We start from the raw sequence: 15,880 nt of genomic DNA on the forward strand, positions 1-15,880 counted from the left end.
AATGAGAGGAGTTTATGAACCAGAGAGTGAGCCTTCACCAGATACTGAAATACACTAGCAACTTGATTCTGTACTTCCCAGCTTACACAACTGTGAGAAATCCATTTCTGGTTTTTAAATGTCATCCAGTTTATGTTACTTTTTTACACCAGCATAAACGAACTAAAATCACTGATGTTAACAAAAACAAAAGGTACCAGAAAAAAGATCATTACAGTTAAATATTTAGAATAAAAAACTATAGAGAAAAGGCATAACAAAAATAAAAGGAAGGGCTAAGGCTGTAGCTCAGTGGTAGAGCGCTTGCCTAGCATGTGTGAGGCACTGGGTTCAATCCTCAGCACCACATACAAATAAATAAATAAAATAAAGGTATTGTGACCATCTATAACTAAAAATATTATTTAAAAATAAATAAAAGGTAAATGTGCGTGTGTCCCTTGTTCTATTCCCAACACACATACACAAAAAGCCAAACATGTATTCAAAACAACCATTTTAAAAAATAAGGGAAAATCCACACTCTAATCCCAACTATAGAAAAGAAAATTTTAGCAGATGGATAAATGAAGATCAATTAGAATGATGTAAATGAATTTGATACCTATTAAATTCCTCCCTCTGTAAAACTGGTGAAAGCTCAAAAAGCTAATAACTGAGTATTTTTATATTTTACATGTAAAATTGTTTTTATTAGTCCCAATTGATTTAAATTTTATTTAAATAAACCATACATCTACATAATTACATATTTATTAATTAAAAAGTTTTGCATTTCAGTTATCAATAACAAAAAGTCTAAATGACTTAGTTCTCAGAAAATCATTCTTGTATACCTATTATTGTTACTTCTAAGAAGAAAAACTATTCCCTATAGCTTCTATAAATTAAATGAAACTTTATTAAGTATGTATATTAAAGGTCAGGCACAGTGGCGCATGCCTACAGAGTCAGCTACTCAAGAGGCTAATATGGGAGGATAACTTGCACCCACAAGTTCAACACTAGCTTGGGCAACACAGCAAGACTCCATCTCAAAAGAGATTTTTAAAATCACATATATTCCTTTAGTATTTAATATTAAAAAAAACTTTATAGGTTTGACCAACATTGTAAAGCCTAAATGCTTTCACTGTCTAAAATTATGCAGAAGAAATATAATTAGGATAATTTGCCATAGATATTCTTCCAACTACTCTTCAGCTAAGAAATAAGCAAAAGTAATAAAATCTGTAATGAACAACAGTGACCAAAATAATTCAATTCACTAAAGTGACCAGTGATCATAGTAGATCATTCAACCAAGAATTCTAATGAACAGAAGACTTAATATTTTAATGATAGCTATATAGATTCAGGGTAAATTGAATCCTCATATCCAGGATTTACATCAACATATTTTTCAACCAAATAATATTTTACCTTATGCCATTAAAACAGAGCAGCAGAAAATGACTCAAAACACAACTTAAAGTTCTTATATAATACAGATATTCATCGAGTTTTGACTAGTGCTGTTTTTTTCTAATAAGTAGTATATTTTTAAAAACACAAATAGAAAACACAGAAATATACTTATTATTTATAAGTCATTAAAGTTTAGAATATACAAATAAACTAATAAGAACTCTGTAAATATACCTGCATAGCACTCTTGCCCATTTTAACAACTTCAAACAACATCATGTTTTCCACTCCATTCTGTTGGTGATGACCATTCATTCGGTTTGGACCAGAAGGAGGTTTTCCTCCTCCATTTCCACTTTTGCCCTTTTCTCCTGGTCCCTTTTTGCCTTTTTTACAAGTCTGCATAAAAATACAAGTTGGTTAAATTACATCACTATCCTTGAAAGTCCAAACAAAGTTACTGCAGAAGCAGCTGACACAATGATACAATCATGATACATAATTATAACATGATTAAACTTGACACATAATATAGAGAGAATGCCATCCAAACATAAGAAAACTATGATTTCAACAGCTTCTTTGTGGTTTAGTTCTTTTTATTTATACTACCATAAGCCTAACATAACACTGTAGTATTTAATAGCACAGCATCAGCAGACAGACTATGAAGATCCAAATTTCTATCTCTGTTAACTGAGTGATCTTGGTCAAGTTAATAAACCACACTGCTTCAGAGTTTTTTTTTTGTCTAATTTGCACAATGTAGGATAAAACCATGCCTGCCTCACAGGGATGCTGTGATAATGAAAACAGAAAGTAATTATTAGCAACATACACAGCTAATAATAATGCTATAGAAATATCTGCTATCATTTTAAAATGAAATGTACATTAAAAGGAAACTCAATGAATGTCACTTGAATCTAAATCTGCTGGGCAGACCAACTAGATTGAACCAATTTCCATATTTGAGCCAATTTTGAAAATTAATGTAAATAAAAACTGTCCAAAATATAAACAAAATTTGAAAACCATTGCACAAATAGAAAAGTCAGAAAATTCTTAAAGCATCACAAATCAGAAAGGCTATATCAAAGCTTTATAATAGACCCTTATGCTGTGTGTACAGAGTAAAATGGGCAGCAAGAAAAACAAAACTCTTTATTAAAAATCAGTAACTCATATTTAGTTTAATTTTTAACTTGATTTATATTTTTAGCCTTATAAATTGTTGCATTGCTCCAAATAAAGAAATCCTGAACAGTATACAAATAGGTCTATCAGTCTCATTCTAGTCCTGGACCCTCTCTTCAACAGATATCATCAAAATAAATAATTAATAAGCACTGAAGAAATAAAGCCCCAATATAAATTGTCAGTATTGAGAATAGGGGCATCAGCAGGTTTTGGTGGCACACACCTGTAATCCTATCAGCTCAGAAGGTTGAGGCAAGAGGACTCAAGCGTTCAAAGTCAGCCTCAGCAAATTAGTGAGACCCTGTCTCAAAATAAAAAAAAATTAAAAAAAATAGAGAACAGGCTGGGGATGTGGCTCAGTGGTTAAGTGCCCCTGGGTTCAATCCCTGGTACCAGAGAAAAGGGGGTGTGGGGGGGAGAGAGACAGACAGAAAGACATGGGGCTTCATAAATCAGTGAACCGGTTAACCACACAACCCTGTTATAAATACTCCCATGGTTTTCATTCATACCTTGTTAAAGAAAAAAAAAGCCATTCACTAACTCATTTGTAAAATGCCAGAGTTGGATTAACATCTTACACCAAGTTTCCTGACTCATTCATCTGATGAATTCAAATCTCTTTCAGACCTATACATTTCTATGATCTAGAGAGCAAAGGTCAGCACAGTTTTTGTAAAGTACCAGATAGCATTGTAGGCTTTGTGGGCCACATACCATCTCTGTTCCATATTTTTTATTTTTACTATTTTTTTAGATAGAGTGGGATGTGCTGGGGATCGAACAAGAACACTTTACCACTGACTTACACCACTAGTCCTTTATGTTTTGAGACAGGGTTTTGCCAAGTTGCTGAGGCTAGCCTCCAACTTTTACTCCTCCTCCCTTAGCCTCATGGGTTCCTGGGATAAAAGTGCCATGTCCAGCTATTGTTACAACCCTTTTAAAATGTAAAAACCATTCTCAGCTCATGAACAGTACAGAAACAGGCTATACTTTGGAAACTGCTGATCTACAGAAACCCCTAAAAATTTCCTCCCACTAATGGTGTATCTGTATATCACTCCAGAGGGGTCCTTCCTCCTCCTTCAAGAGTCCCAAACTACCCTGCTCTTAATAATTACTTCAAATTCTCTCTCAACACCTGAAATATACTGCCTATTAGTTTATTTTGTTAATAAGATTCAGTCTTTGTGAACTTAGGCCATTAATTCATAATTGTAAAATGAAATGCTTTAATACCCAGTAAAGGAATTTTAGCAACAAGGTTCAAAGATCAACTACAAAGAATACACTGAAAAAAATTATAAAATGTTAATTAACATGGAACAATATATCTGCAATTTATCATAATCGCAATAATTACTTATCAGTATGAAAAACTAATTAGCACAATTAAAATGGCTCAATGGATATTCTGTGCTACAGGAAAATATGTGCAAGGAGTGATAATATAAGGGAATTATAAGAAGTAAACATGCTAACTTGAGTATAGCCTTGTACAGGGAAAAATCTCTATAAAGGAAAAGAAAGTTTAGGAAGTGGTATACAATAACAGGTTAAGAACACAGAACTGACCTCAAAAAAATAAGATACTTGGGAATCAACGAAAGATGTGAAAGATCTATACAATGAAAACTATAGAACCCTAAAGAAAGAAATCAAAGAAGACCTTAGAAGATGGAAAGACCTACCTTGCTCTTGGATAAGCAGAATTAATATTATCAAAATGACCATGCTACCAAAAGCACTATACAGATATAAAAAACCAAATAACTCAATCAACAAATGTGCCAAGGACCTGAAGAGACACTTCTCAGAAGAGAATATACAACCAATCAACAAATATATGAAAAAATGTTCATCATCTCTAGCAATTAGAGAAATGCAAATCAAAACTTCTCTAAGATATCATCTCACTCCAGTCAGAATGGCAGCTATTATGAAGATAAACAATAATAAGTGTTGGCGAAGATGTGCGGGGGGTGGGGGGGTACACTCATACATTGCTGGTGGGGCTGCAAATTGCTGCAGCCAGTATAGAAAGCAGTATGGAGATTCCTTGGAAAATTTGGAAATGGAACCACCATTTGATCCAGCTATACCACTCCTTGGTTTATACCGAAAAGACTTAAAAACAGCATACCACAGGGACACAGCCACATCAATGTTTATAGCAGCACAACTCACAATAGCTAAACTGTGGAACCAACCTAGATGCCCTTCAATAGATGAATGGATTTTAAAAAGGTGGCATATACACAATGGAATTTTACTCAGCAATAAAAGAATAAAGTCATGGCATTTGCAGGTAAATGGATGCGTTAGAGAAGATAATGCTAAGTGAAGTTAGCCAATCCCAATAAAACAAATGCTGACTGTTTTCTCTGATATAAGGAGGCTGACTCATAGTGGGGTAGGGAGGTGGAGCATGGGAGGAAAAGATGAATTCTAGATAGGGCAGAGGGGTGGAAGGGGAAGGGAGGGGACAGGGGATTACCAAGTATGGTAGAATGTGATAGACAGCATTATCCAAAGTACATGTATGAAGACACAAATTGGTGTCAACATACTTTATATACAACCAGAGATATGAAAAATTGTGCTATATATGTGTAGTAAGAACTGTAATGCATTTCACTGTCATTTATTTTTTTTTAAATCAATTTTTAAAAAAAGAACACAGAGCTGGACTCGTATCCTTTACCCACTGAGCTTCTAGACACTTTAGTTTCCTTTTTTATTTTTTGGACCAGGGATTGAACCCAGGAGTGCTCAATGTGAGCTACATTGGCAACTTAGCAAGACATGTCTCCTTAAATTGCATAGGGCCTTGGGTTAGTTGCTGAGGATGGCCTTGAACTTCCCATCCTCCTGCCTCAGCCTTGAAAGCCACAAGGTTTGTAGGAATGGACCACCATGCTCGGCCTTAGTTTCCTATCTAAAAACTAAGGAAGTTTTCTAATTCACAGGGTTGTTAAAATATTAAATTATGTAACATACATAAAATTTAAAGCACAATGGCTTGAGTATATATAGTATAGTGTTAAAATGTAGTTGCTTTTATTCCTGTAATCCTTCGCCTGACCCTTAACACCTCACCCACAGCAGTATCTATATAAAGTTAACCACCAAACTGTGGCACAAAAACTTCCCAGGGTCTGAAGCTACAGCACAGTGATAGAAAGCACATTTAGTATATGAGAAGTCCTGGGGGTTCAATCCCCAATACCATACACATAATAAAAGTCTTTAAAGAGTCCTCTATTCAGATGCCATAGGTGGTCTTGTAAATTAAATTAAATGCAAAAGTAGAGTATTATCTAATGGACAACCATATACTGCCCATTAGTTGATGGATATGTTTTAGATAGTCATGAGGTGACGTTTCAATTCACATGTCTCTCTCTCTCTCTCTCTCTCTCTCTCTCTCTCTCAACTTCTACTTTCTAAGGAACTAATACAGCATACAAAATTATGAACACATGAATTACGAGCACTACAAAAAATGTTCCAAGGACTAGTTAAATAAATTATGTGCCATATATAAAACTTGATGCTATGCCACCATCAATAATTATAGTTAGCCAGGTATGGTGGTGCATACCTATAATCCCAGAGTCTCAAGAGGCTGAAGCAAGAAGATCACAAGTTTGAGGTAACTGAGAGAGACACTCCCTCAAAATAAAAAAACCAATAGGGATGTTGCTCATTGGGAAAGCACCCCTGGCTCAATTCCCAGTACCAAATGGAAAAAAAATACATTGTTATATTCAATTATGGGAAAGATGCTGAAAAAATAGCATGGTATACACAGTTTTCATGGTATAATTCTGTTTAAATAAAATTCTATATCCAGGTTTATACATAGGCATGTGTTCATCAAAATGTCTAAGGAATAAATTATCTGTGGGTGAGAGGATTATGGGAAAAATGAACATTTAAACAAGTCATCTTTTTGAACAGGTATTTATTTACTAATACACAGAGAGTCAAATGTAGGCTCAAGAAAAGCAAAATGGGGCCTGGGGATGTGGCTCAAGAGGTAGTGCACTCGCCTGGCATGCGTGCGGCCTGGGTTCAATCCTCAGCACCACATACAACAAAGATGTTGTGTCCGCCGAAAACTAAAAAATAAATATTAAAATTCCCTCTCTCTATCTCTTACAAAAATTAAAAAAAAAAAAAAAAAAGAAAAATGATTTAACCATTCTCACCAAGTTATACAAAGCTCTTGGGCAACCCATTCAAACTTGAAGCTTACATTCTGGTGACTTGAACTATGTTAGTTTTTATCCTTCACATAACTTAAAGGGCAAAACAACTGTCACCTAAAACCTATTAGACTTAAATTGGTTGTTTGTTACATGTATAGGGTGCTCTCGAATAAGAAATGTTATGTATTGCTTTATCTATATTTTGAGAAATATTAAAATAATATATTTATGTGAAAAAATAAAATACTACATTTTGCTTAGCATACTATGCTTTTACAAGATAAAACTACTAGAAACAATGATGTGTCATTAATTTCAACTTTATAGCAGTGCATATAGATAATCAAAAGCTATTTGGTCAAGAAACATAAAGCACCACATATATTCAGAAGTCATGCCATATGTATCAAACTCCAAACAACCCATTTTGAAAACATAAAAATTTCCTTCCCTTTCTTCCCCAATTTATACATCATGTATATACATTTTCTCTCTCAGAAAACCAAAAAAATAAAGTCACATAGTTGGTACATACTTTTCCTTTGCCTTGCTTTTGGTTTTTTCCTTCGATGTCCTCAAAATCTGTGTCAGAAGAAAAATGTGTTTCTGACTCCCTATAACAAAACATAAGTAAATATTGAAAACACTCCTTAGAAATGTAGATGAAGGTTTTAATTTTTTGCAACACTTTCTAAAAGGTTTGATTAAGTTAACTCATTACAAAACTCAATATTAACATTAAAAGTAATTAAGATGCTTTCCCAAAACATCATACCATAGCACATTACCAAACATATGAGATTATATAACCAACAACAAATACAGTAATCTAAAATACAAGTCTTTAAACACTTTCATGTTTTGTTAATTCTTAATCAAAGCATAAAAACTAAATGAGTGGTTCTCAAAATTGTGTGGTGTTCTATAGCAATGACTATAGTAATGGCTGTGCTGTTCTGTAGTAACCATTTTCTGGTTCAAAGACCATAGTGCTTAGGGAAAACTATTTTAACATTCAGTATTAGATTAACTTTATTAGGGAATTTCAGCAATATTTTGAATCCTCTGATCTCTCCTACCTCACTCAAAAAAACATTTATAAATTGAAGGATGAATCACTATACAAAACATGTATTTCTGAAAGGGTCATTTATGTATAAAACATTTTGATAGCCAGGTATGGCGGTGCACACCTGTAATCCCAGCAGCCTGGGAGGCTGAGGCAGGAGGATCACAGGTTTGAAGTCAGCCTCAACCACTTAGCAAGGCTATACACAACCTAGTGAGACCTGTCTCAAAAAATAAAAAGGGCTGAGGATGTGGCTCAGTGTTTAAGCACCTTTGGGTTCAATCCCTGGTATAAAAAAAAAAAAAAAAAAAAAAACAACTTTTATAAACTAAACCATATGAAATGTAGTAGAGAAGTGAACTATGTGCTCCATATCCTTTGTAAAGAAAAGAGATAATGAGCTAGTCAGGAGAACAAATTCTGGCACTAAGTAACTTTGTGATCTTGTACAGGGACAACATCTTAATCTTATAACAACATATATGCATGAAAAAACAAATCTCTAAAATCACTTCAATCTCTAACATAAGCCTATACCTCTAAAATACTGGCCCTTATTTTGTATAATCTTAATCTCCTAATATATGTAACAAAGCAGACCAATTTAAATAAACATGTGTGATTCTTTCTACATGTAAACATGAGTTAACCTCAGTAGTAACATATAGTCTTTTAAATGCTTAAAGAAAGGCATACTTACCTTGGTATTTGGGTCACACTGGATTTCAGAATTGAGCCACACCCATAGAAGTTAAATGTATGAACTTTATGCCAACCTAGAGCCAGTTTTGCTTTAAACAAATGGAATCAAAGGGAAAGGCTACTTTTTTTCAATCTAGATTTCTTCAATTTCCATTTTTATTGTTGTCTAGAGGCCATGGGGAAGGACAGTTTATCGATCTAAAGTAATAGTGAAGATGCTAACAGGAAAAATTACTATTTATAGAACTTACAAAGTAATTTAAACAACGTATTGGAGATAGTGGAATCCTAACTGTGTCCTATCATGATGAGAAAGTCCTGTAAAATAAATACCATTTCTCAGAGTTAATGCACCAAAAACTAAATGACTACTATAATACTTAACCTTGAAACTAATGCCTGTTCAATCTTAAAAAGATTGTTGTCATCAATATTCTTCTCACATTCCTATTTGGCCAGGCCAAAAAAAAAAATTAAAATGTCTTTAAACGGGGCTGGGGATGTGGCTCAAGCGGTAGCGCGCTCGCTTGGCATGCGTGCGGCCCGGGTTCGATCCTCAGCACCACATACAAAGATGTTGTGTCCGCCGAGAACTAAAAAATAAATATTAAAAAAAAATTTAAAAAAAAAATGTCTTTAAACATCCTAATGTATAAATAATATTCTTTCTTCCCAAGATACTTGTGGCATACCAGCTCTTAGCTCAGGAACTCCTATAGCCTATAAGCAATCACTAGTCTTCACACTATTTCAACAGTCAAAGACTAATCAAAAGCTCAATTATACTCTTAATCCTCCAGGCTATCCCAACTAAAAGAATGAGCTATGGAGATCTGGCTACTAACTGAAAAATCTTCTGAAGAAAGTTAAAGTAAGTTAATCTGGAGTCTAAAATAACCCTCAATCAAAAAAAAAAAAAAAACACACTCTCCTAAGCCTTTTCTTTCTCCAATGCTTTCCTGTGTTTTAAGATCAAAAGAACAACTATAATAATAAGCTACCCTAGGTGAAATAACATGTTTATATTCTGACAGAGAATGAATTAACTCTTTAGGGGTTTGAAACATTACATAATCAAATCATATATTCCACTTTACTGTGCCCTCTATCCCACATACCCAACTAAATGCTAGTTTTTTTATAGCCCCCAACACCAATTCTCTTTTATCCATTATCCTATTTCAGGTCCTATTACTCAAAATATTCTAATAGTCAATAGAATAGCCGATAACATAAACCTTTTAAATAGTTTGTAATCTGCACATATTTAAGAAATTTCATAATCTTCTCTTATGTCTTTAAAAATCAGAGCTCAAAAAGGCAGATGAATCTAACTTAACTCCTCACATCATTTTGCATAATGTCCTCTATACATGTCACTTAACACTTTGTCAAAGGTAAGAGTTAAATTTTACAGAGAAATTCAAGATCTGGAATATATGGAATTCTCCTAAAGATACTATTTTTGAAAGCCTGAATGTCTTTGATAGATGAATTTGAGACTAGCCAATCCCTGAATCAAACAAAAAGAAAAATAAGGGCGGAGGTTGTCACTCAGCATGCATGAGGCACTTGGTTCAATCCACAGTACCACGTAAAAAAACTAAACAAAATAAAAGTATTGTGTCCATCTACAACTAAAAATGTTAAAAAACAAAAAAATTCAAGAATAAATATACAAACTAGAATAAATATACATTGGGATTAAAATCATACTTTGGAGCTGGAGCTATAGCTTAGTGGTAGCACATTCGCCTAGCAAGCAAAAGACCCTGGACTTGATCTGCAGCACTGCCCCACCCCCAAAAAGTCATACTTTGCAATATTAGCAATATACTAATAGGCTCAATCTCCACAAAAAAATAATTATTAATACTATCAAAAACTTTATACAACCAAAAGCAGATCCTAGCTGTCATTGTGCATAAAATCGTATCTATCTGTTGTGGTAAAGTTGTAAGTAACCAAACACTTTTCAAATCTAGTCTTATAAGAACCTAACAGGAAATTGTTTGTGTGTAAAACAAAGCTAGGGCCAAGTACAGTGGTGCATGCCTCTAATGCCAGCTACTTGGAAGGCTGGCCAGCATAGGAAACTTAGCAAAACCCTGTATGTACCAATATGCATGGAACTTTTTTTTTTATAAAAATTATGGATATCATGTCCTACCTTCACAAGGCTTGTTTTATTTAGCCCGTCATCATTTGATATGACAGAAATCTTAAATTACATCCTAAATAACAATGTTTATATATACATCCCCCACTAGTGAGAAACCTTAACTTATTAAAAATCTTATGATGGTACTCAAAACAACTGCTATTGAGAAACCAACTATGGCCTCAGAATGGCACAGCAAAAAAATAATAAAATTCTGCATTATGTAAATTAAAAACAGTGCCAGAAAATGTATGATATTAACTACTATAGAGCCCAATGACCACTGATATAAAACTGTTTCAAAATATACATTGTAATCTTATATATTAAATCTTCTTATGCAGAAATAAACTGAACCAAAATTAACATTTCTCATTTTGTGGGAAAAACAAAATTATCAAAATATAATTTACTTACTGTAGTAGATTAAAATCAGTTGGTATTTCTGGAGCTGCTATCATTTCTTTATCATCTTCTGGAACACCCCAATGTCAGAAATATATTCATATATTTAATGTGAGTAAAATGATAGTTTGCTTCTTTCTTCTAAGAAAACAATTCCTTTAAAAAAAATAAAATGACACATTTATTATAAACAAATCAAAAATATTGGGAAGGGATATTCATACTCAAAATGTAAATTTCCCATGTCTGACAATATGTTTTTATAAATAAGGATTGTGTTCCCTTGCATTTGATTTCTTTTCCTAGATAGGAATTTGTTAGAACTCTTGCACAGCTTCACAGTAATAACTTAACATGAGGAGAAAAAAAGAAGTTTGCATCACAGATAATTATGTTTAAAGTGTGTTATGATTCTCTAGCCTGGTTTTATGTATATATGTGTTTATGTCTACACACACATACTTACAGATGTTATGTACATACATACATATGCACACACCCTATAAAACAGGATGTGACTCTTTTTATTAGTCCTGAAATCCCTATGACAAGTTAAAACCACAATGAGATGCCTGAAAATGTATAGCTTTTTGCTGATTGTGTACAGATCCAGTAAAACAGAGCTGAAAAAAATCCTACAATATAATTTAAAAACACTTTAAGAACAGGTTTTTCTACCCTTGAGGACACAAAGTACAAAGCCTGGCTTATTAAAAACCACTTCATGATAATGCCATACTGTGTTGAGAAAAAAGAAGGGGGAAAAGTTAGATCTGTCTGATCTAGTCCCCCTCAAGCAATTTACAATCAATTTAAACACAATAATAAATGTTGCCCGGCATGTGCAAGCCCCTGAGTTTGATACCCAGCAAAAAGAAAAAAGTCTCAAGGACAGATAAAGAGTACTTGTGACCAAAATAAGTACAAACTGGGCCAGGCCCGGTGGCACATGCCTGTAATCCCAAGTAGCTAGGGAGGCTGAAACAGGAAGATGGAGGTTTCAAAGCCAGCCTCAACAACAGCGAGGTGCTACGGAACTCAGTGAGACCCTATCTCTAAATAAAATACAAAATAGGCTTGGGGATGGAGCTCAGTGATTGAGTGTCCCTGAGTTCAATCCCCAGTACCCAAACAAATAAATAAGTGCGAGTTGGTGGGTAGGAAAGGTATTATGTCTACCTTTGAAGGTCAAAGGTATATTTCCCAAATGATGGAGTAACCTAAAAGCAAATGACCAGTCTATAACAAAAAGGAGAAAGCAGGCTGAAGCTAATAAAGTCTGCGGTTCTTAGTCTTATGTATATTTTTTTCATAATTTCTGTTTAATGTTTTTTTCTTTTATTCCCAAGAGAATCTGGTAGTTGGTGGCCACCTTAAAAAAAAAAAAAATAGGCAGGAACGGCTAAACATATCCAGTTAATGTCTAAATACTACACACTGATGAAATTCTAATGATCTCTTCCAACAGAGCAAACAGTATAAGAAAAAGATGGTTCAATCTTTCATTAATTTGAAATATCTAAAAAATATCACAAATGGCTACTAGTTTTTTCATTAATATACAGGTGTTCAAAACACTGCATTTTCCTAGTTTATTCTAATTAAGCTAAACCAGCAAAAATATTAAGTTTTGCTTACAAAACTTCTTTGTGAATAGCAAAATAACAAATGAAGTAATAGGAGAAAAAAAGAAGGATGAATAGCCCACAAATTAAGCCCTGAATAATCAAGAATTATATATACTACCACTGTATCTTTTTCCTGAACAGTACTCAGATTGCAAAATCTTTAGATATAACCGTTAGTATGGTCTTCCCCTTGCCATAAATCATTATCCCAGGATTGTTCTCCTCCAATATCAGTAAACATTAATCTGCTTTATTCTTATTGTAGCCTAAGGACTACACCAGAGTTCTGAGGCTTGTCATCACCCATAGAACACACATCTTTGTCTCCTAATTTTCTAATTTTACAAAGAAAACTAGTTTGCTTTTTGAAGGAAACTGGAAAGGCATAGACCTAATAATTCTAAACATATCCAGTTGTCCAGATGGCAAAATGGAAATAACAAGTGGTCATGTGATCCTTGCTATGTCTCTTTGCCTCTCTGAGCATTTCATAAAAACCAAATTTACTGGGACAGGGGATGTAACTCAGTGGTAGTGTGTGTGTTCAGCTAGGGTTCTATCCCCAAGACAAATAAAACACTTTACTACTCCCCTTCAACATAGTTTTTAAGCAGACTTTAAAGACATTTCATGAATATAGTGTCCTAAGAAATCACACCTGAGGAACATAAAGAATGCATTAGCTCTGAAAAACCCTGTGTGTGTGTGTGTGTGTCTCTCTCTCTCTCTCACACACACACACACACACACACACACACACACACACTGCATTCCCCTAAATAGCAATAGAATTAATTTCTCATGTAAAAAAAAAAAGTACAAAGTTTTGCCAGGTTGAGCAACCATAATCCAAAAATTAAAAATCTTCTGAAATCCAAAACTTCTTGAACACCAACATGACTGCTCAAACGTTCCAGATTTTGGAATATTTCTGATTTCAGAGTAGGGACACTCAACCAGTAAGGTCTTTTCAAATATTCTAAAAACAAAATACTCCAAAATCTGAAATTCTAAACTATTAGGGTAAAGCATACTAAACTTGCACTAATAAGTATTCGGTAACAGAAAACAAAGCAAAACCTAGGACGGGAGTCTCTTAAGACGAGGTGCCTATATTTTTTAAATATTCTTTTTTAGTTGTAGATGAACACAATAAATAAATAAATAAATTTGTGATTTTTAATAGCTTTTTTTAGTTGTAGTTGGGCACAATAACTTTGTTTTATTTTTATGTGGTGCTGAGGATCAAACCCAGTGCCTCAGATGTGCTAGGCAAGCATTCTACCACTGAGCTGCAACCCCAGCCCAGGTGACTACTTTTTTTAAACATTGTTGCCTCAGAGTCTGACAGACTTAGTGAAAAATTATTTAACTGGCCAATTTCCTAACCCAGTGAATACTTGTTCTTAAAAGTCTCTAAATATTGGGGTCGGGAATGTAGCTCAGTGGTACAGCCCTTGCCTAGCATGCACTAGACCCTGGGTTTCATACCCATTACCACAAAACAAATAAAAAAAGTTTCTAAATATTAAAAGTGCATCCAATTAATAGTATCTACTATGTGCCAAGTGCAGTGCTGGCCACTGGGAACACAGTAGTGAACAGGAGAGCAATGATCCTTGCCATGATATAACTACCTTTACAAGAAGCATGAAAACATTTCTACTAAGAATCATCTCCTCTATGACCACCTAATGTTATAAATAAAGAAGTCTAAATTCCATGCATATCAATGTTTTATTATTTTAATCATTTCCAAATAACTTCTTTGCCACCAAAATAGTTTACCACAACAAAAGTGATAAATATATATTATAAATATATATTTGTAATTTAAAAGGGGGCACAATGAATAAACTGGGAATTTCTTAAAGAATGTAAACTTTAAATCTACAGAAAAATGAAAATGTTTTGTTGTTATTGTAAATATCTACATCTGCATATAAAATTTTCTTTTCCCAAAAACATATATTATAAAATTCATAAAAGATGTCTTTAAATGTGCTTAATACCATTTGACCTAAGATGGGAAACCCAATACTATAAGAAGTAATGCTCAAATAAAAGTATAAGTTTAAAAACCAAACTTAACCATGTCATTTCTGGGCAACTGCAGATTATTATTTAAAAAAAAATATGCTCTAAGATCACAAGGTGGAGCTCTCACCTAGTATCAAAGAAAAACTTTGAAGTCTTTATTACATGTAGCATTTCTGTAGAACTACCATAAAAGAGTTGCCATTCCAACAGCTTTAGAGGATAAAGTATAGAGATGAAATCTGCATCAAGTCTCTACCACTGTTTTCCTATTGTGGGCAGCCAGGGCCTTATCTAGTAACTAGCTTGCTTCTCCTTACTGAAAACTAAGCTACTGCATTATAAATAATGGAAACAGCATATATAAACATAAAACTATTTCCTTAGGTTCAAGCATATACCGCCAACAGCTTACCCTCTTGTCCACAGTTTAGCTTTCTTCAGTTTCACTTTCCCTCAACCCACCACTGTCCAAAAGTATTAAGTGGGAAATTGAAGAAATAAACAATTCTTAAGTTTTACACTACAAGACTTTCTGAATAGCAGGATGTTTTTTTTTTTCTTTTTCTTTTTTTTTTTTTTTCCTTTTTTGGTACTAGAGATTGAACTCTAGGGCACTCAACCATTGAGCCACATCCCCAGCCCTATTTTGTATTTTATTTACAGACAGGGTCTCACTGAGCTGCTTAGCACCTTGCTTGTGCTGAGGCTGGCTTTGGACTCTCAATCCTCCTGCCTCAGCCTTGCAAGTCGCTGGGATTTCAGGCATGCGCCACCACGCCCAGCAACAGGACAATATTTTGCCCTGTCCAACCCATCCCACCTGGAATGTGAGTGATACCTTTTTGTCCAGAATATCCATGAGACATATACCCTACATAGTCCCTTAGAAGCTGTTATCAGTCATCAAATTTACTATCTCAGTGTCACAGTGCTTGTGTGCTTATGGTCAACTAACCCTTGTCTTACTTATTGGCTCCAACATGCAAACTTTTATACAATATGTTGTTACAGCCATCCTATTTTACTATTGTTGTCTTTAATCTCTTTGCCT

General features: G+C 34.1%; 1 protein-coding gene across 8 annotated transcripts in view; it reads right to left on the reverse strand.

Annotated features, from left to right (window-relative positions):
• Nucleotides 1-15,880, reverse strand: part of Stag2 (STAG2 cohesin complex component) — a 134,998-nt gene that overhangs the window by 62,048 nt on the left and 57,070 nt on the right. For 5 of the 8 annotated variants that reach the window (XM_046468662.2, XM_046468692.2, XM_046468668.1 and 2 more), the window contains exons 2-4: nucleotides 11,174-11,317; nucleotides 7,360-7,438; nucleotides 1,642-1,806 (exon numbers count right to left, since the gene is read on the reverse strand). In XM_046468662.2, coding sequence (XP_046324618.1) covers nucleotides 1,642-1,806; nucleotides 7,360-7,438; nucleotides 11,174-11,217 — 288 coding nt within the window. In that variant the 5' untranslated portion in view covers nucleotides 11,218-11,317. Of the gene's footprint in view, nucleotides 1-1,641; nucleotides 1,807-2,830; nucleotides 2,909-7,359; nucleotides 7,439-8,593; nucleotides 8,937-8,980; nucleotides 9,189-11,173; nucleotides 11,318-15,880 lie in introns of those variants that run through there. The other 3 variants (XM_046468708.2, XM_058571531.1, XM_046468702.2) reach the window with 3 other exon arrangements.

This window comes from Marmota monax, unplaced genomic scaffold (assembly GCF_021218885.2).
Source record: "Marmota monax isolate L192 unplaced genomic scaffold, Marmota_monax_Labrador192_F-V1.1 WCK01_AAM20220418_F8-fsc00054, whole genome shotgun sequence".
NCBI classification, from domain to species: Eukaryota; Metazoa; Chordata; class Mammalia; order Rodentia; family Sciuridae; genus Marmota; species Marmota monax.